Source organism: Perca flavescens, chromosome 6, assembly GCF_004354835.1.
Source record: "Perca flavescens isolate YP-PL-M2 chromosome 6, PFLA_1.0, whole genome shotgun sequence".
Taxonomy (NCBI): domain Eukaryota; kingdom Metazoa; phylum Chordata; class Actinopteri; order Perciformes; family Percidae; genus Perca; species Perca flavescens.
Window position 1 is genome coordinate 21,259,448 of NC_041336.1, and position 21,655 is coordinate 21,281,102.

The window sequence follows — 21,655 nt, forward strand, 5'->3', positions numbered from 1 at the left end:
ACCAGAAACGAGATTGGCAAAAAATGCTAATTTGTTGGCAACTTGTTACAAAAAGTGCTTCAATCTTTCACTGTAAAACAGCAAGGAAAACTGCTTAAGTCTTCAGAAAGTGGCCAAGAACATTAGGCAACAATGAATGACACACAAGAGTTCCCATGATTCCACATAACAGCTTAAATACTATCGGAAAACTTGGGCAGGATTCTGGTGCTGAAATGCTTGAAAACGTCACCTGAGATCATAAAGTAGTAAAATAGATGAAAAAAGGTTTGGAATACTTGTGATATGAATGAAAAAGGAAAAACTGATTAACATTAACTCTGAGACAATGAAACACATTCTAATTGTTTTCATTTGCCTTTTTGCCCATTTTTAGGAACAAATGAGATAGGCAAGGTAATGTCCTTTTTCTAAAAAAAAACATCCAAATCTTTCCTCAGTTTCCTCTGACTTCACACTGCCTTTACAAAAGCCCTACTGTACATGCAAGGCTACTCGTGACTTGGTGCGGCCGTTCTCTGGTCTACAAGAAGCCCTCATCATCAACGAGCACCATATGTTAAAAAAAATTAAGTGAAATAGATAAATGATAGCCTAAATGTGCAAAATACAAAACGAACTATATAAAAATTCAACATTCAGAATAGAAGTTAAGGATGAATAATAACACATTTATACATGCAATCAAAAATAGTGTCATAGCAAGAGAGAAATAAAAGGGGTTTTAAGGATGGGGGGGGGAGATGAGAAACAGCCATTGCTGGTGATGGTGGTGTTCAGATGGTTGGGAAGTGGCCTGAGGGAGAATGCTGGTTGCTCACTCGGTCTCTACTGCTGCATCTTGCGGATGATGTCAGTAGAGATGGGTGGGTGGAAGTTGATGGTGTGGTGGCGGAGACCCTGAGACGTTTTGTAGCTCTTCCCACACCGGCACTTGAAGGGTTTGCGCACCCTTATCTGGGTTCGGTGGCCGTTCTTGGCATGATACTTGATCCCGTTTACATTCTGTTATAATGAAACAAAGAATATGACAACCAACCACCCCTTTACATATAATTACATGTATAAGTTAACATGTACAACTGTGCTTCCTACAACTATGTCTCTCTCTCTCTATACATATATATATATATATATATATATATATATATATGCAAGTATATATAAAAGAAGATGCCTGTTGACAGTAGGCTATAGAAATGAAAAATAAAACGTGTTCTTCAATCTTGTTCTGCCCCTGAACAGATGCCTAATACTGCCTGTTGCCTCAAACTAAGTCATCGCCCATAACTCTGTCATTCACGTCAGCAATGCAATTTTCTCAAGCTGCACATCATTTATCCCGACCACACACACCAGATGTGAACGGAAAATCCTGTAAAACTCCACATCACTGAAGTAGACTAGATGTATGCATCTATGTTGACATGCTGTAATCAACTAAGAACTGATTTTCCATTGACAACAGCAGATAATCATTTTTGATTTGTGCAAATAAAATAATATATCTCTCACATTTGGTCTCTCTCACTGGGCATGGTAATCTCACACCGTTACATTATGTTTAATCTATAGTGTGTATTCTAGGAAGAGATGCTAAGTGAAACCTACCTTGTATCTCTTTTTACAGCCTGGCACGGGGCAAGCAAAAGGCTTCTCGTCTCCACCGTTCATGCACATAGAACTGAGGATGGACTCGGAGCTGATTGCGCTCTCTGTGGTCCACGACTCATCACTGTCAGACTCCTCAAAGTCGACCTCCTCCTCATCACACTCGCTACCTGTGAGAGGGTGAAAGACAGAAGGTCAAACAGACTCAGGGCATCACGACCAGACATGCAATCATACAAACTGCTTTCCATGGAGCTCTGATTTATGCACACTTCATGACTAATCTGTGACAATGAAATCCTGGCCTTTGAGCCTTCAGGCTCACAAGCGTGGGCTGTTTTCAACATGTGCTTTGGGGCAATGTTCCCATAATCTCTACTTCATGTGTAACACTGCCCAAGTTTCCGGAAAGACTGAAATATGCCAATCGTGGGAAAGAATATTCTGCATTTTACTGAGGTCTTGTTTTATCAATTAATTAAAAATGTTATGCCAGAAGACAAACTAAAGAAACCCCTAGAACTAAAAATAAGAGCATTAAAGCCTGCTTACTTTACAAAACAAGTACATGGGAAAATATTACAAGGGAAATAACTAAACTTGTTCTGTTATGTAATCCACACTGTAGTGAAGTAGACTAATCAGCTGGACAATGGAAGATGCCCCTCTTTCTCTGTAGCATGAATGTGTGTTATTAAAAATATTTCTTCCAAGCTCTCCTGCTGATGCTTTTACTTACAGGATAATTAAGTTATATCACGCCAAACTTTCAGGCCTGCATTGGAGTCATAGCTGTTGAGTTCATCAACCCAGTAATGGGAAACACTGAGATTAACCAACAATTTAACTGTGAAATGTCACTGTGTCAATGTGTAGAATTTTATACAAACAACACCTAATCATTCAATTTACCATTAAAGCCAGTACAACCGACCCTACATATTAAATATATATTTATAATAATATTAATTGAAATGAATAATTACAGCTGCTTTTCTTCTCACCTACCACAGTGAGTGAGACATCTGTTTCATCCTATATAATCTTTATTAAGTAAGCAGCCTTTTGTCATTCTTATTTCATCCCTGAAGAGGACATTGACTCTCTAACCCACTGCCCTCCTTCATAATGTAGGAGGGTGAGAGCACTATCTAAGCTGGCAGAGATTCAGATTTACTTCAGCAGGGTGGATGCTTGCCTTCACGGTGTCTTGAAAATGGATCTCCTGGTTGAGTCTCCTTAACTGCTACACCACTCTGCTACTTGCTTAATAAACAATGCAAGACATGTATTTTACTGCCAGCAGTCACTACATTCTGGACATCTAACTAGAGAGGCAAGTGTGTTAAGGACGGTTACGTACCTGTAGGCGTACTGCTGGGGAAGGAAGAGGAAGGGGTGATCGGGGGGGTGACTGGAGGTGTGAGGTTTCCACTGGTGTGGCGAGGCGGAGTGGAAACACTGCTGCGAGACAGACTGCCTGTCAGAGACAGAGACAACTTGGGCTGCACCTTCTTCTTTAGGGTCTCGTGTTCTCGCCGCGCAGCATCTGTCATGAACCTGGCATTGTGGGATGTAAGACCGGTCAGGGTTTGCAATCTTTCTCATAAAAAGTACATTCAATGTACAACTTGTTACTATGGGATTGCCCTGATGTTTACAAAGTTCTGCTATTGAAGGTTTGCTACTGTGGAACACGTTTGGGGAAAAAAAACTATAATTGGCTTTATTCCCATCACAAGAACCTTACACCAGGGTTTATGATGGATAGTAAAGTCCTTGGTAACTGTGTATCATAAAAATGAAATGTTAACATAGACATTGTTAAAGCAAAAGTGGAATTAACAAATTAAGTGATAACCACATCAAGATGTGTTTTTGAAGGCAGGGAGACAGCAGCAGACCTTCTTGTACACTGGCTTGTTGCAGAAGGTTTTTAAAAACCACTATTCAAGCACCATATCAAAGACAGCTGGGATGAACCTAGAGCAATAAAAAAAAAAATAAACAGCTACCAAATACTGAAGCAATTCATCTAAGCAATCCACCAGATGACATTTGAATTTGAAACCTCAGTGGAGCTCAGAGGACACATCACTAATACTCTACTGATGTAGAGGAGATACATCTTTACGGGGCCAAAGACTTATTAATTATGTCAGATTTATAAAGTAGATTTACTTATAATTGAGTTACTGCAGGAATAAGTGAAAATCCAGCTGCTTTCTTTCTCGATAATAGTTCATACATGTCTTTACCTGTTGATGTAGCTGAGGGCAACATATGTCGGCTGCTGCTGCTCCTGCTTCTCCAGAAGTCGGGGGTCTGTGTCTGAGTAAGCGACAGAGACAGAGAGTGGTTACATCTTGTCATTAAGACAATATTGAGAATGTGCTTGTTTTTTTATGTTGCAGTTTTCTGTTTTTCTCCCTATTTGGGATGGTCAGTTCCCCCTGCACTGCAGTCTTTCCTTCACTGGGAGGATGGAGAAGTGTTACACAATCCACCCCTGATCTAACCCTTCTCCAAACAGGCATCCAGACCAACCATGTGCAATTAAAGTCCAGATTTTAGTTTAATAAATGCTTAAACAGTGGAAACATAATCAGTGCAAACTTTTCAGGTGGATTTACAGCAAATATACACACACTTCTTTAAGTTGACTTTTCTATGATTTCGAGGGTTGATATGGGTTGCTGTATGCTTTCTGTGTTTATATGAGCATTGTGTTTGTATTAATTTCTTTTATATTTAGCAGCTGTGACAGCGATGCTAGTATTTTGTTTTACTATGTGACTCAGGCTGACAGAAGCAGGCTGTGGCTGAAACTGGGTGAGTCCCAGGTATGAATTTGTGTGCATGAATATGAGGATTTGGGCTGTCAAAGAGCATGCATGCTCAGCTGACTCGAAAGATAAAGGCTAATAAAACTAGTGAAAATAATCAAAATGCAGGGTATTTTTGCAATGTGCAGTACAATAAGTTTAAACATGATGTCATGCACCACTGTCTAGACTACAGTCACTGTTTAGTTAAGTATTGCTGGAGAAGGGCACTGTTTCCAAGCTGATGCTGGTTTCTTGACTAATTTTCTCTAGCCCTACCGTATGTACACTTTTTTTCTATTAGCATAATTATTTGCCCCCTTGCATTATTAGGCTATTTCACTGTTGGTAAAATGCAGGGTCCGGTCTGTCTGAAGCTATATTGTGCTACACTGTACACTTTTATTTAAAATATACAAGAAGAAAGTTACATCAAAAGTGCCTTGTCTTCTGAATTTTCATGGCACTCTTTGAAAAGCTGCTTTGCAGACGCCACATTGCTCATACATGACCACACTTGACACATACTGTGTTTTCCCATGCTGTGCTCCAGACATTCATCTTGCTCAGCAGTGCTAAATGTACAACAATAGCCAATCTCCACACCCTGAGGTGAAGCGGGCCTGACTTCAAACGCTCTTCCCACTGCCGTCCATGTGGGAGAAGAGAGATGCCCTATAAAACAACACTTACCAGCTGAGCCTCCCTGTCTGCCTCTGACAGAGCTGTGAAAGACTGCTACCCCCATGTGGTTAAAGCTATTGCCTGTTTCCATCCACAAACTCATTTATACACAACACTTACACCTAAGGCTATTTGTAACATTAAAGTTTCATATTATGCTTTTGTAAGGCACAATGACTACAGTGCAGCTTTAATAAAATCTAAGTATTCAGCAAGTCAAAAACAAACAGCCAAGTCCTAGTTGATATGTTTTTAAAATGGCTATGGCAATGATAGAAAACATATGGAAATAGTGTAATTAAAGTTGTCTGGTTAAAGAGATAAGCAACACCTTTGCGAGGCTGTAATAAAACTCTGAGTCATACTACATTATTACTTCAACAGTGTTGGGCTTTTCCTCCTGTTTGTTTGGAACAAAAACACCCAAAACAGATTTTTATTAAATGTCTGCTGGACAGAAAGTCCTTGTACCAAAGAAGCAATTAGATTTTGGTGGTACTCTCTAATATCATTAGATGATGATCTATTTTTTACTGTAATGGGGACAGAGATCTCACTCAAAACTCTCAAGGTGTGTCTGAAGGGGCAAGACTGGGGCTGGGTATCGAACGTCAATACCAACTGAGATGACTCTGCACCATCAATTATCAATAACTGTCTTGACAATTGGTATTGAAAATTGCAGGGTCATATATAGTCTTGTTTATTTACTTTTTATGACTTAATCACAAATTTCCTGAACTAAAACAGTAAACTTAAGGCTAATTTTAGACTTAATTTTAGTTAGTTAGTTTAGTAAAGTTCTTGTATAAAGAAGTTAGCATATTTTGTTAAATGGAAAAAGCATTTAGTAGAAACACATATATATTCTTTAAAATAAATAATCCAAAAAGTATTGTTTAAGTCAGAGACTGGCACCAATATTGGAGAATGTCCAGAGTCGCAAGATATGAATTACAAATTAGATATTTGTGAAATGTTTTGTGTATTCTTTTAATTCTACATAATAATACAATTTAGTCAATGTGGTTAATTTGTGACCTGGTTATCACTCAAAATGAGCTCTGGGAACTGTTTTAAGTGAATTAAATTTCTCTTTAGGTGGAGAGAATCACAAAAACTGTACATCTACTCATCTAGAAGCCATAATGAGACATCTGTGCATGTAGACAAAAGCTAAAACAGTTTTTAAGAACACCAACATTATGTATGAATTGAAAGTACAGACACGCACACATAACCATCTATCAAGGAAACGCACAGTGCAGACTGCACTCTCTACTTTAACAGTGTCAACTACTGGCTTAATTCTGTCATGAACAAGGTGAAAGTTGATGTTGACCAGTAAAACTCAACCCAAACCACATTTAAGTAAAAATGAAAAGGCACACATTTTAGAGGTCTAACAGGAATCTAAGTCAACAAACCAATGTCAGTCTTACAGAAAAATGGGCGATAAAAGATGCAGGGCACCATCCACTCAGTTGTAACGGCCAAGCCGCTTGGTTGACGATGAAATGGTGGCAGAGTTTTATGATGCTGGCAGGTAGGCTCTAAGAACATTCAGCTTAAACCTCAGCGCCTAAGGCTCAGAAGGGTTCTCTCAAGGCCTAAGCAAGTGTTTCATTAACAGTGGATTTATCCCCACTGAGAAGGACAGCACACCTCTCTCTAGTCTCCAGTCAAAGTCATGGAAACACAGAGTAGGAAAGACACATTCATAACGGCACTATTCCCCTGCCAGAAGCCAGAGGCAGTGCAGAGACTATTCTGAGCTCTGTGTGTTGGTATGTGTGTGCGTGAGTGCACAAGAAATCCCTCCTAAAATCCCTAATGAGACTCAAGGAGTGGAATGGCGGCCTGCTCACGGACCGCTCAAACGGCAGTGGATCAATCTGTTCCCACACACTGTAAATCAAACACACCTCAGCTGGGGACTGGGGCAAGGGAGGCCTGCAGGGGCCAGTTCCCCCGCAGACTCTGCTATTCTTTTGGGGCCACCAGCAGTCAAGGAGAGGTACGAAGGCGCCTCAAGTAGAGATGAGAACCGCTCTAATCAAACTACGCAGGTGGTCCACCTTGGTGGCCGACTGTTAGAAGCCTTCTGGGAAACAAAAAAGGGCATTTATTCCCTGTCACGTATTCCAGAGACAAACAATCAGCTCCTATAAGCCCGTCAGGTGTGGTATAAGGTAGACAAGAACATATATAATACATATGTATAATTAATGTATAATAAGGATCTTTAATTTTTTATTTTTACTGAAATATACTCAGATTTTTCAAAGATGTGAATTAGTTTAAACAATTTTTTACTCAAATCCAAATTGATCCCACACAAGGTTTCCATTTTCAGCAAATTCCGTTTCCAATTTATTGATAACAAAATAACAGAGTTACCTCTCTGCAAAGTGACGAGAAAAATCAGGATATGGAGGAAATGTAAGAAAGCTGCTAATTTGCTGCAGTTCAGAAAAACACTTTAAGTAATTAAAAAACATTTAGTGAAACTACACCCAGCATTAGAAATGCATCATGTTCCCATTAGGAGTTTTGCATTACATTTTTAAAATGTGTTTCTTACCTATTTTTCTTAATAATTAAAAACCCTGATACATGTCCCCTTAAAAAACACTAAACTAATATACCCAATATATTTCTCAGTTCATCAAATCTGCTTAGCTTTAATGCACACAAACCTTTCTATATGAAGCACTGACTATGCCTATTGTTAGTGTCTATGTGTGAAGCATGTGTATGGGAGCACATACTGACTGAGTCAGTGGTTGCAGTGTAGGAGTGCAGAAAACATGATGCAACATGTTCACATTAGGGCCTCTATGACGACTCGCAACAGGAAACCAAGGGACGATCATACAACAAACCTTCCTAGGCAACAGGGGAAGTGACGCCTGCTGCCCTCTCATAAAGGCCTCCACGACCCTCTCTCTCTCTCTCACACACACACACACACACACACACACACACACACACACACACAGCTCCCTCTTTTATTTCCACCAGTGTCTGGCTCTCCCATCCACCCTCATGACCAAATGCACTGTGGGGTAGAGCAGAGTGGTGAGCATTATGGTGACATGTTTATAGCGGCTGTGAGCAGCGGGGGACATTACCAGGAGTGGTGGCACAGGTAATTCATTACGATGTGACCTCTGAGGAGGAAATGAAACTGAGTCAAGCTCCATGTGTAAGCCGCCTTTGCGGGTTACTGAAAAAAACAGGGGGAGGTTAAAATGATCTATTATAAATACGCTTAGCACAGACAGTAAATTAAACGCATACACATGCACTAAAACACACGCATACAAACACACACATTCATTGTTAGTCATTGCAGACATAATATGGTAAATGGGTTTGGGATAAGCAATAGGGCTAAAACTATTGATTATTTTAATTTTCAATTAAGCCGACAATAATATTCTTAATTTATCGTTTAGTGTACAAAATGGCCAAAACTTTCTCAGAGGTCAAGACTTCAATTGCTTGTTTTTCCTGACCAACAGTCCAAAACCCAAGATAGTAAGTTCACAAAAGCAGAAAATCATTACAATGGAAGAGCTGTAACTAGTGAATGTCATTTTTGCTTGAAAAAAGACTAAAATGCTGAATCCATTATCAAAATAGTTGCAGGTAAACTTTCTGTTGATCGATTAATCGAGTAATCATTTTAGCTCTTGTATGCATTTTTTAACACAATGTGTTTTGAGACAGAGATATCCAGTATTTATCATCTGTGAATTTGACCATGTTCATGTTTAAATTGCAGGTATTCAGTATTCACAAACCCGCATTTTTGGAAAGCTGGACAAACACATCTGCTTAAATCCATAGAAGTTAAAGTAGGTGGGATATCAGCTCTCAGGACTACAGAGATCAGATCATTTCGGGGATCCACCAGGTTTTTAAATTAAGAGTTACGCAATTTGCAAAACAATACATACAAGTTTTCTAATTTATGTAGCTGTAGTAAAAGAGGAACCCTCATATCTGTAGAATTTGACATGGGAGAATATCTTATGTTTAACATGATCCATTGAAGCATTGAACAAAATCTTATAAGAAAAGTAACACATTTCAGCAAAAATATCACATTTGTTCTGCATCGAACTACGTGCCCATGTTGTGTGATGTCAACACAGGCTGTACATCATCTCCTATGAAGAATGTTTTATCGAGTACAGGAGCCCCTCATGTCGCAGTCACCGCCCAGGAACAGGAGCACTGGTGTCGGGGGATGGGGAGATGTAATTAGGCCCACCAGGTGCACAGATCAGGGAACTAGTTACTGCTTCCCAAATTTATTACTTCCGTGCAGATTTTGGGGGTGCATACCAAAATCTACTAAATGAGCCTCCAGTGAGAATTGGCAACAAACAGACTCATTGTTACCGAAGCCTGGACACTTGAGGCCATCAGTGCACCAGGCCCAGCAGTACACGCACCCTCAGGTCTACATAACATGGTCGCTATTTGCTTCTGGTCTACAGTGGCCTGGCCGCTCAGTGACAAAGCAAACATCTCACTGGCTTTAGTGCGTGCAGTTTTTTTTCATGCCACACAAGAATACTAGACCATTGTGGAGATATCTCAAGCTTTTAGGCTCAGTGTTAAAAACTTTCCTCTGGTGTTTTCTGGGGCTCATTAGCATCTGCTCTCTTCAAGTTAGCTGAATTTGTTCACAAAGGTCTAAAGTGGACCACCCAGCACTCATATTATCAACTTGAATCTGCTGACTCATTTTTAATTTGTTATATCATAATTGATGTTGTTTGGAAATTAATCAGTATTTTAATTGTATTTGATATTTGTTTCATGAGATTACTTTTTTTTTTTTGATTTTAAGTTTTTCAGGAAATGCATTACACTTTTCCACATAGCTGTATGTGAGAAAGGCTTTATATTAATAACATGGGGCTTTTAATCTCTACATCATCACAGCTATGAACAATTAGGTCTTTGGGCTTCTTATATTTTAAAGTTACTGTAGTAAAAAGTACAGAGATGAATGTGTACAAATCCACTTTGGACAGATTATGATATATTCAAGTATAAGAAGTATTCTTTAAATTATTAATTAGCCTATTTATCTTACCTATTTACAAATGATCCTTTTCAATATGTTTTTATTTACTGAAGTTTGGCCCTTGCAGGCTGGTTAATGTATGACACATTATGCTGTGTTATTAAATGAGTCCAGCAAGTAAGTGTTGGCCTATAATATCCATCATAAGCTTTTACTGTACAGACCAGGCAGCTCAAGACAGCCCCCTCAACCAATAGCAAAGCAGCGCCACCTCTTGTTCGCAGACCTGACCAGCAGGCCGGCTGGGGAAAATGGGGAAAAGAATGTGTGCTTGTTTTCCAGGCGCCTAATTATAAAGGAGAATGGGCTTTGAGCAGCAGGCCACCAGATGAGGAGGAAGACAGGCCAAATCAAGCACTCTCTCTGTAATTATGCTTCACAGGCACTTGGCACAACGCACAAGATTTTGCACTTCTCATTGTGGGCACAGGCCAGTGGACAAAGGAGGGGGGCAGCAAAGTTTTTCCACTGTGAGCCAACTAATTGCCTCATTATTCCCCAATAAGTCATTTGGAAGCATTTTTTTTTCTAAGGCTAACACCTCGGACACATGCACAGCACACAATCTGAGGGCAAAGGATATTAAAGCCAGTCAAGCAACAAACAAGGACAACAGAGACAGCTGGGCCTTGTCAGCTTCAATAATAAGAGTCTGAAATATTAGATTGGGAAACAGATGTAGGAACTAAAAGAGGGTCAAACTGTGAAGAAGGGAATTCACTTTGTAGACTAGGCTTAGTTAAAAGATATAAATGCTTTAGCACTTTGCCAAAATGTAAAGTTCATAATATAAAATATGTAAAATGTATGTAAGATAAAACTAAATTGAAATGTAGTTTCTGACCCTTTATGCCCTCCAATTAATACATGGATATAGAAATATTGTATGGCGGACCAAAACAGACAATATATAAGCTAAATAAATAAATAAAGTGATACACAAATTTCAATAGTGATATGCTGCTTTTATGTTTTTATGTATTTATATAATAAAATGTATAGGGGCTATAAATACATCGGCCTGTGGCACTAAACACACAATCACCTGGAGATTTAATTCAAATCCTAAAATGAATTTCTGATGTAAACTCAATACCATGCTTTAATTTTTTACATATTACTAACGTAAATAAAGCATTACCTGTCCACAAATTTTGACCAATATAAAGTGCTTTGTAAGCACATAGGTTCACAGCTAACAGCTTTTCACATAATGGCCATCAATTGTCGCACAAATAACTCAATCAGAAAAATGTATCATAAAGTAGCTGAGGCAAATAAATGTTTTCATAGCTTGATCCATAATGAACAGGGAGTTCTTTTGTTATTGTTTTGCCCCACATGAACTAGAGGTGGCGCTGTTGATTGTGGTGGGACTTGATGTGCAGTCAGGAGGGCAGCTGTTATCTAGCATTTGCACTGATAGTAAGCATGCTATGAGCTGCCGCAGTTGTACTGTACACCAACACTCATGTGGGATTAGATATGATTTAAATGCATAAATTACAATAAAAAATAGGTATAATACAATTGTAGATTTTTTTTTTTACTGTGACACACTTGCTATAGTCCTGGTCATGAAGCAAATTCAAAGTCCAAATCTATACATCACCATGTTGTTTAAAGGTACTTTTTACTCTTTCAAATGGTCAGATTTTGGGTGGCATATCATTTAAAACCACTTGATGACAACTGCTTTAAAAACAAAAACAAATAATGGATAATACAAAGCAGTTTGCAGGAGGTTATATGGTGTTGGTAACATTTATGGATTTGTGCTCAACACTGATGACTTCGTATGAAGTAAATGAAATGAATACTGCAACTTTAGGCAATACATGAGTCATCTAGTCGCCTCCACTGAGTGGATAGCCACAAGAAAGGTTGAACATCATTGCAAGCTATTTGCTTTTCAGAAACCTATAGAGAATTTGATATTTTCTCAGGTTTATCAGCTGCAGACGCCATATACAGTTAGTTTGTTTTGACTTTGTTGAAGAGTGCATCCTTATCTCCAGAAAGTTAGTAAAACTGCACTATGTTGTCATTGAAACAAGCTTTTAAGTAATCAGTTGGTTCCTGCTGCAGACTACAAGTTAACTCACGACGCTTCGAAGGCAGCTCTGCGCGCGGGCCTTGCGCTGCAATAATATTGCACGAGCGAGCCGACGGAGCATAAAGAAACTGTCTTCCTGTCTGTGTTTCAGTGCGGCTCGGTTGGTGTTGCAGCTACCTAATCAGTGATACAGCGTTGGTAAAGAAATGTAGATGGTGAACAGGAACTGTAATATATATATATATATACATAGACATCAACAGCCACCACACCTAGCAACACGGTTGTCAGGACGCAGGAAGTAACTTGCTAGCTCGCTAATTTAGCCACTTCTGCTAGCTGCAAACCTCGGTCGTTGCTCGCTCACTACTTCTCGGCTCTTACCGATGTGGTTATCCTCGATGTGCACGATTAGCTCGGCCAGAGAGTCGAAGTGAAGTCCGCAGCCCCCGAACCTGCAAGCGTTGGAAAAGAAAGAAGCAGCGGCGATGCCTGTCATGGTCGCTGCTGCATTGGAAATGAGGGCAGGCAGCAGCAGCGAGCAGCGGGGAGACAGCAGGCGGACAGCGGTCGGAACAGCTGGAGCGCCAGGGGCGGTGCGGTGCGGTGCGTCAAACCAGCTGGAGAGAGACAACCAGACCGGAAGTAAGGCGGATTAGTTTTCATTAAAAAAGCTTAAACATATTACAGTTTTTCACAATCGCTATGACACTTTTTTCAATACTTTCAACAACTTTCCTAAACTCTTAACGCACCAACACACCTACAACACACGATTGGCAAAACAGTTAATTTCATGCTCAAAATCACACATTGTAAACTAAACTCCAACACCGATTTTCAAAATACAATAATTCACTAACACAATACACTGTGTTTACCAAAACAATGTAATCATGTCTCAAAATCAAATAATTCTTCCAAAACACTAACACATGTTCTCTCCCAACAGGAACATTTAGTCAATCATAGCACAATGTCATAAAAAACACTAACATCCCATGGAATAATTATGTATCAATTATGTATCAGGTCTGCCCTTATACAACAGACAAAAGTGACTGTATTGATCATAGATTGTGTTTTGCACTGCAGTTTCTGTTGAAGCCTCTACATTTTTGTTTTGTTGGGTTTAGCAAATTTTTTTAAAGATTATTTTTTGGGGTTTTCTGCCTTTATTCGACAGGACAGCTAGTTGAGAAAGGGCAGAGAGAGAAAGGGGGAAGACATGCAGGAAATAGTCACAAGTCGGATTTGAACCCTGGATATCTGCGTCAAGGCATAAACCTCCAAGTATATGTGTGCATGCTCTACCCACTGAGCCAACCCGGCCACCATTTTCTTTCTTTTGCTGCAGAGATTCAATACAAAAAATGATTGACCCATCTCAGAGTAGCTTTGTAGAAAGTACGGTTTGTGAAAAAAAGGAGACAGAGACAGAATTGTCCTGGTACTCCTCTTCCTCTCCCTCGTGAAGGCATTTTTCTTATTTTCTGTGTTCATCTACAGTATATTGTTCAAATAGGTCATTTTTTACTGTACTACCATATGATCACGCGATTGAAAGAACCTCAACACCTGAGTGTGTTTCCTAGAAGGGTATCAGCTGTAATCGATCTATTTGCATGACTTCAATCAGCTGTTTCTCAATAAATGCATATATAAAATGCAGGGAATATATTTGTGTTTCAATTTACAATATGATCAGCTGTTCACTTTGACTTTAGCCTATAAGTTAGGTTTAGAACATGATGTTATCTGTTCTGACATACAGTGTGAAAGCATTTGTAAATTTGGCAGTGAAGATCCATTGTTTTGGTCTTGGTGGAGCTTGTGTGTAAAAGAAGTTCAAGCATTTTAAATTAGTGTTAACTGAATGCATTTTGTGTCAAAGCAACAAGAAATGTGTTAATTGTATAGCCTACACAGACGGATGTTGTGCTAACTGTGTTAAGAGCTTAGGAAAGTTGTTAAAAGTATTGAAAAAAGTGTCATAGCGATTGTGAAAAACTGTAAGTGATTGTATTGTCTCTCAGGGCGTAATTCTCAAATAAATTAGTGTATTTATTATAATAATAAATGGACTATAGACACTATACAATGTATTTTATTATGTATGATACATGGTAATAATAAAATAAATAACATTTTAGAAAAGTCACAGTTTTCCCACAAAAAAGACAACTGGCATAACTCTAAAGTAGTTATTTAAAGTATTTGTAAAACGCTGAGGGGAATTAGTTTTTGTTTTTAATTGTGTCTTGACACATAGTTTGTGTACTTAATATAGTTGTCAGGATTGAGAAGAAAGAGGGACTGTCAGTAGCTAATCAGCACCATTACTACAAACAACCTGCTGAATCCTTCCAACTTTTCAATTTGCCCCCCATGCAGTGCCTTCCCTGAAGGTGTGTACTGCTTTAACAAACTCTAAAGTGTTTTTGTTCATTTGAATCCTAAATCTGGATTTGTGTCCACTTATAGCCACACTGAAATCATTTAAAATAATGAATTTATTGATATATTTATTGATTTATTGAATGCAATTATCAGTAATTATCGTTTGTGATAATTTCAACACTTGAGCAGCTGAAAAACATCTTATGGCCACAATGTGGCAGTGTTGGTCAGTAGATTCATTTAGTCATGCTTGTTCTTTGTGTTCAGTGATATATGGTCTTCTATATCCCACACTTCTACCAAAAGTGTTGTTGCATACATGATGCTAATACGTACTCCAAGAGAGCAGTATCAAATATATTTTAAATGCACGTTGCTTCAAGCTTCTGTCTGATGTTATGTCTACATCCATAGTTAGTACCATCAAGAGCACTTGATGCATCACATGCTGCAAGGTAATTTTGTTCATTCAGTTGCTTGGGATAGAGACAAGCTTGAAACGAAAACGTTGCCATTTAGGTGCTCGCACTTGTAAAAAGTGGTCAGTTTCCAATAGATTCTGTTATGTATATGGAATCAATTTAAATTTTCAGTTCACAGAAGAAGAATTTGACTTAAAGTTCTTCTCAGAGCATTAGATATGAAACATTTAGTATCTTGATTGTTCCATGTCTGTTTTCAGTTAAGAGATGGAGTTTCACTTTCTCCAGTTACTTTCTTTTTTTTGTTGTTGCATTTTTTGCATTTATTGACTGTGCAGTAACTTTAAGTTTATGCCTGGTGATGGTGTAGTGGGTCATCATTGAGTCCAGTCCATATTCAGATCAGGCACCACAGTGATGGTAAAACTAGTTTTCCAGTATGCTTGAGAACACGTGGGACATTACTTTGAAAGCATCTCTTAAACAAAGCTAATGGCTTTTGTTTAAGATGCTGGCATTGCCTATCCTCAGTTATGTATTGATGGTTGTGCATGATGAGCATATAGCTGCAACTAATCACTACTTTTCAACTTGTTACAGACCATAAATGTAGATGTTCAGTATTTGGGATTTTCTGCTCTAGAGATTTCCTGAATAGGTTGTTTAACCTCAATGTGGAAACACATGTAGGGAAAGTCACATATCACAGCTGCTCGTAAGTAACTAGACCCTATTGCCCTCTTTGACCTACCCAACACAATTTACTCTCTGTTAGATAGTTGGATGCACTCCCACATACTACAGTAAATAGGGGTACCTAATTTCTTCTGGCCTCTACAATTTTGCACCCAGCAGAGACGTATTTATTAAATAAATCCAAAATATTAACCATACAATGTTGGAATATAAATTACAAGAATGAAATATATAAAGTTATTGTTATATCATCCATTTATATGACACTTTTCAAAACCCAGCCAGAGAACATTTATGAATGGTTTTACAAACAACTTTAATAATCTAGTATGAGCACACAGAAGCCCAATGCAGATGTCAAAAGAGTGATGTACGTACTTACTCACAAATGCTGAGCACAGAGGACATCACCCTACAGTGTTGTAAATCTAAAGAGTCATCACACAGGCATCACCATTCACCAGCCACGTAATGTAAATGTTACAGGGTTGAGTGTTTGAGTGCAGGAATGTCAGTGGGGTTATCTGGGAACCTCCCAGCACATATGTTTTGTTGAATTAGGCTCTCAGTTCCACCATAACACTCATCCCATGATCCGAGTCTCTGCCACACCAGTGGAGTTCCCTACTCCTATGGTTAAAGTTAAATTCCTACAACCCCATACTGAATTAATTAATCACTGCACGTTTGTTTTGCCGTGTAGTGAAGCAAATGTAATAGATGCAATGACATTGACACCGTAGAGCAGAGCATGACGAATCACTAAAGATTCTCATTTTTAAGAGTAACACGTAAATATACTTTGCAACCCGCCCCAGACTTTGATAAAAAATGTCAACAATGTCATGCTTAGTCAGTACTGTAACAAGTCCTGAGGTCATTATTCAATATTTCCTGATCTTTAACCACTAAACAGCTAAACATCCATATCAGCAGTACAGAAACTAAATTATATCAACAATCACAGGCTACAAGTCTGGCTGAGAAGAACTGAAATGGAACTTGGGCTGCATCCATTTGAAAACAAGCTTGGTAATCAGCCTCTGTGAATTTATGAACAAAAATGTGATCAGAATGTCTCTGTCACTGTTTTTCAAATCCTAAATAAAAATGGGCAATATGGAAATAGAGCTTGCAAGGTGCAGGGAGATGAATTTGAAAAAATTGGAAAACATAATTTGCCTGAGAGCTGCTAATAATAGATTAAATTATTCTAGCATTTAATTAGAATACCCCTTTAAGACATTTTGCAGAAAGAACCTATGCTGTGTTTTTCACCTCCATCTTTTATGCAACGTTACACTTAGTAAAGCTATTTTGTTAGAAGTGAAGATAGTAAACAACTGAATGTACAATCTGCCATCTGACTTGGGTTGCCGAAGTGTTGAAATGTGGACAACAATGGCATGCAGTTATACTGAGAGCCCAACGTTTCCATCCCTGCAGGCACAATTGTCTCCGCTTAAGGTGTGGTGAACAGGAAACAATGTTTTACAATAACATTCCATCAACGTCTGCTTTCCATCTTCGATTGTTGGACAAAGTAAAATATATATTTTTATATTTTGTTTACAAATTGAAAACCTGTATGACACTTTTGTTATTTAACCTCCTTCGCCTTTTGCACCTGCTGCAACAAAGCATCCTCGCTGGCGCTAATCTTCCCAAGGTGATCTTACTCAAAAGCATTGCACAAAGGCACAATAATAAAAGGTTTAGTATAATATAGATCAAATCTGCTTTAGTGCGGGTCACTGACCCAAACTGTATCGGCTCTTTCCAACCTTAATAGTCTGCTCCTCTGGGAGCATAATGTTTGGATTGGTTGGGAAATATATTGGCAATAAAGAGACAAAAGGATGTCATAAACGTTGATTAAAGCTCTGGTTAAAAGACAGAGGCGGAGAAGCTCTGAGTTATGAGGGCTTTTCAGACTGCGTTATTGTTTCAGTGACAGAGCTCTTAGTGTGTCTAGTGGAGTGGTCGCAGGCGAGTGGTAAACATTTCTCAATGTGTGAGGAGTCATTAATCCCTGAAGCCGAGGATGGCTTCACTACCGGTGTCTGTGGCCCAAGAAATCACAGCCAGTTGGCACCAGTAGGTCACACAGAGCTCTAACATGAATGCTTTGTACTCCAAATCTGTTTAAATCTCTTCTGATGTGCTATAGCTAAAGCACACATTTCAGGAAAGGCAGTGTGGATATGTAGAACTATGTGTTTTGCACGTTTAATTCATTTGTGAAGCTTGATGATGCACGTAAGGTCTGCCAGGTTTTGGCCCTTTTTTGAGAGATAAGTTTTGTTAAATTGGATTGCCAACTCCCCAGGACCCCAGAATTTACCTGAAAATCGCCAGGTTTACTGGTTAGTGCCTATTCAATTGAAATTATTCACTACATGATAGGTGGTAGATTGGTCCTGGTAGATTTTCTAATCCTGGGGGGCTTGGTAATAGTGGCAGGTTGTTGTTGCTGTTTTTGTGATTGCATAATAGACAGCCCCCTAGATACACACGTGGCTAGTCATCATATCTTAATATTGCAAATACGTCTTTAGGACATGAACACCTTGGAGTGTAACTGAGTTTAATGGAACCTCACTCAAATGTTGAAGAAGACATTTTTACATTTCATTCACAGTAGGAAAAACCCAAGTGTAAACTATCAAATTAACCATTGCTAAGTTCCATTTAGCAGCTTCAGTTTCATTTTCAGGGTCAGTGTGGTTTCTCTATTTATCATTAACAAATGGTATAAGTATATTTTTATTATAGGCCTATATATTATATCATTAGGATGACTCAAATGATTCCAGTATGCTACTTGAAGTTGTTGGGTTTATTTATTTATTTTGATTTTTTACAGTAGGTGAAGTGCTAAAAAATGTCTTTTAAGTAATGAAGTGTAATTGAATCTTCTCATTTCACACTTAGCCTATTTCAGTGATTTCACTCCGCTCATGAGACAGTTCAGAGTTATCAGTTAAGAGGACGCAGTGCAGCGCGCTTATTGAGATGCCAAATGGGTCAGTACTGGAGATCCAGCTCTGCACCACACCCACTCAGGTCCAGCAGTGTCCACCCATGCCTCTGGGTGTGCATTTGCAAACTCCGCCCCGCTTGCGCCGCCTCCAAGCGGACCGCAATGATTTAGAAGTTCAGGAATCCCACGTGACGTCACCCGGGGGTGACGTTATGCTTCTCTAAATAGATCGTATTGTAATCTTTTCTCAGTCCAACGTGGTTTCTTCTCAGAGACTGCTTCACATTTTCTACACTTGTTTGGTAAGTTGAAAACCTCACACCACCATGCAGAGGACCGTGCACGCGCCCCTGCAGGTTTGTTGTGTTTGTTTAAAGCGATTCTTGTTACTTTTTCTCCTCCTTTTTTCATGCAACAGCTTGTTTTGTTGTTCGCTTCAGCAATCGAGATGTTATTTTTTCTTCTTCTTGTTGTTCTCAATTCACGTGTGCAAGTTTTAGAGAAAGGGGACCACGTTAGTTTTGTAAGAGTAGCCTACATGCATTGTCATCTCATTTCGGTGTCCGTGCGTTGGCCTATCTGTTGACTGTTGTTGAAGTTGAACGCGGAGTCAAGTGCCCCTGCTGCTGCTGCTCGGTCTGTCAGATAGCTGCGGGGACCAGTCTGCAGGAATTCATCTCAAGTCCGACTGAAAACTACACAGTGGCTCATTGCAAAGGATGATTTCCATTGCACTTAACACCAATTTGGCACGTCTTCCAGTTGTTTCTATTTGCTTCATAGCTCAAAGCTGGATCCCTGCACCATTGCCATTCCTGTCCCATCTCGGGATACGCAGAGCCGGCGCTGGTCCCGGACTGCCTGCGTGCTGCGGTTCACCAATGACCGTCTGGGAAATGATAGCGCGGTGGTTTTGCTGTCATGCCAGTTAAAAAGAAAAGAGTGATGCTCTTGTTCCCGTGAAATGTACGTTCCTTTCCTCTCTTGAACAGCAATGTGACCACCAACATTACGTCATTCTGCAGGCCAGTCGATTTTTGATCAAGCGCTGAGATGTTGAGGGTTACTTTCAGGAAGGTTGTGCTGACGAGGCGCGCTTTGTGGCAATACAGCTTGGGAAAAAAAAGAAAGAAAGATGTTTTAATCATTTGATTACTCTCCCCGCTGTCATTATGTTTATGTGACAACACTATCAATAACCACTTGTTTCTCATGCACGCTGCTTTAGATTAATGTGGAGGCTTCCGGTTTTATTGTGTCCCTTTTAATTGGCTGTGTAAATAGCACCTGATAATAAGGCATTCAATTATAATGATGATGTTAGTAATTCTGATCATTTAATACAGACTGAGATGGACTTTTATTTATTTTGTAATGATTTTGAGAACAGGCACATATTGTAGGTTATTTCAATAGAATAAGCTACGTTTTATGAAAGCAACAGTTTGAGAAAAAGTTTGGAAGATGAATACACTACTCTTTCACATTTTCCACTTCTTTGTTGTAAGAAGCCATGGCAGAACATCTTTTATCTTGAGATTGAGAAGTTAATTGTGACTTGATAATAATAATAATAATAATAATAATAATAATAATAATAATAATAATAATATTCATATTAATAATACATGATAAATCAGTTTTTTATTTGTATAAAATTCTAACTGTCAGTAATATTCTATGGAGTGAATAGCCAACTAAGGAAAATACATATGTAATATATAATGTATTAATCATAACATAAATACTTACAAAAACAGAAAAGACTAAAGTCACTGACTCTACATTAAACTTACTGGTAATTTGAGTTATTTAGTAACCTTGATGCAAATCTAATTCTTTACATATTTTACACAATGTTCAGCTTGATTGCCAGCAGCTCATTGCAGTAATGAAATGTGACCTTTATTTGTTTATGGTTGTTGCATGTGCTCAAGGTGAAACATTCCTCTGGTAATGATTGTGGGTTTGTAGGAAGGGGTCGAATAACAGAAATCATAACACCAATCAACAGTTTGGCCCAACAGTCTCCTTTCACCTTAAAAAAAACTTGTGCACATAGTTTATTATTTTGACTTGTACATTGTTGATGCTAATATATTCTGGGACTTTAAGAACAAAGTATAAAACCTTTTGTAAGTAAGGATAATGCAGTGGTGTAGTCTACGTGATACGCAGGTATACGCAGTATACTCACTAAGAAAGCTCCAGGATTTCCATATACCCACTTAAAAATGCCCAATGACACGCAACAAAATACTTCCCATTATATTTTTGATATATTTTGAATTGTCATCTGTGTTTTTCTTCTTTGCATATAGGCTAAATAAAGGGCAAGCGCAAATTGGTGCATAAAAGTGTGTCAGAATGCAGGAAATTAAGTCGTTGATGCTCAAAACTTCCCTGGGGGAGGACACCCAGACCCCCCACTATGAAATACCCTCCCCCTCCAAAAGGCACATTCTGGCCCATATATACAGTATACATATACAGTACAATATACCCACTACAATACATTAGACTACACCACTGGGATAATGTGAGTGGTATAAGTGCCATGGTAGCCCGCTGAGGGGGCTTCTTTGTGTTTGTTATGAGTTTACATGTTGTGGAAGAGACAAGTAATTGATAGGTCTTGAGGTTTACATCACAGCAGTCTTTTTTGTCACACATTCACTTCAATGAACTTCAAGTTCAAGGCAGACATTGTCTAAGAAGGCCATGTTCCCTGCCTTAGGGTTCGCCGTGATCCTACCTTGAACTTGTGCTGTCAAAGGCCCAGGCTATAGGGAGCTGGGGATTTGAATTGTTGTGCATGTTTGTGCTTGCTTTAACCCCATTTGCCATTGCACCCCAACCCAACTTTTCCTC

At 38.9% G+C, this 21,655-nt stretch overlaps 2 protein-coding genes across 4 annotated transcripts in view; one reads left to right on the forward strand and one right to left on the reverse strand.

The window, feature by feature from the left end:
- Nucleotides 1-27: 27 nt before the first annotated feature.
- jazf1b (JAZF zinc finger 1b) lies at nt 28-12,898 on the reverse strand. The gene is made up of 5 exons (XM_028581620.1): nt 12,668-12,898; nt 3,870-3,942; nt 2,975-3,171; nt 1,612-1,781; nt 28-1,005 (listed from the first exon to the last, which is right to left on the reverse strand). The coding sequence occupies exons 1-5, from the start codon at nt 12,780-12,782 to the stop codon at nt 829-831; spliced, it is 732 nt and encodes a 243-aa protein (XP_028437421.1). The 5' UTR covers nt 12,783-12,898; the 3' UTR covers nt 28-828.
- The window catches only part of creb5b (cAMP responsive element binding protein 5b), a 46,641-nt gene continuing 37,433 nt past the window's right edge, over nt 12,448-21,655 (forward strand). Inside the window, exon 1 of one of the 3 annotated variants that reach the window (XM_028581619.1) lies at nt 12,448-12,928. Coding sequence is in view for 1 of the 3 variants with exons in the window: in XM_028581617.1 (XP_028437418.1) it covers nt 19,111-19,140 (30 nt within the window). In the remaining 2 variants the exon portion in view is untranslated. Of the gene's footprint in view, nt 12,929-19,047; nt 19,141-21,655 lie in introns of those variants that run through there. The other 2 variants (XM_028581618.1, XM_028581617.1) reach the window with 2 other exon arrangements.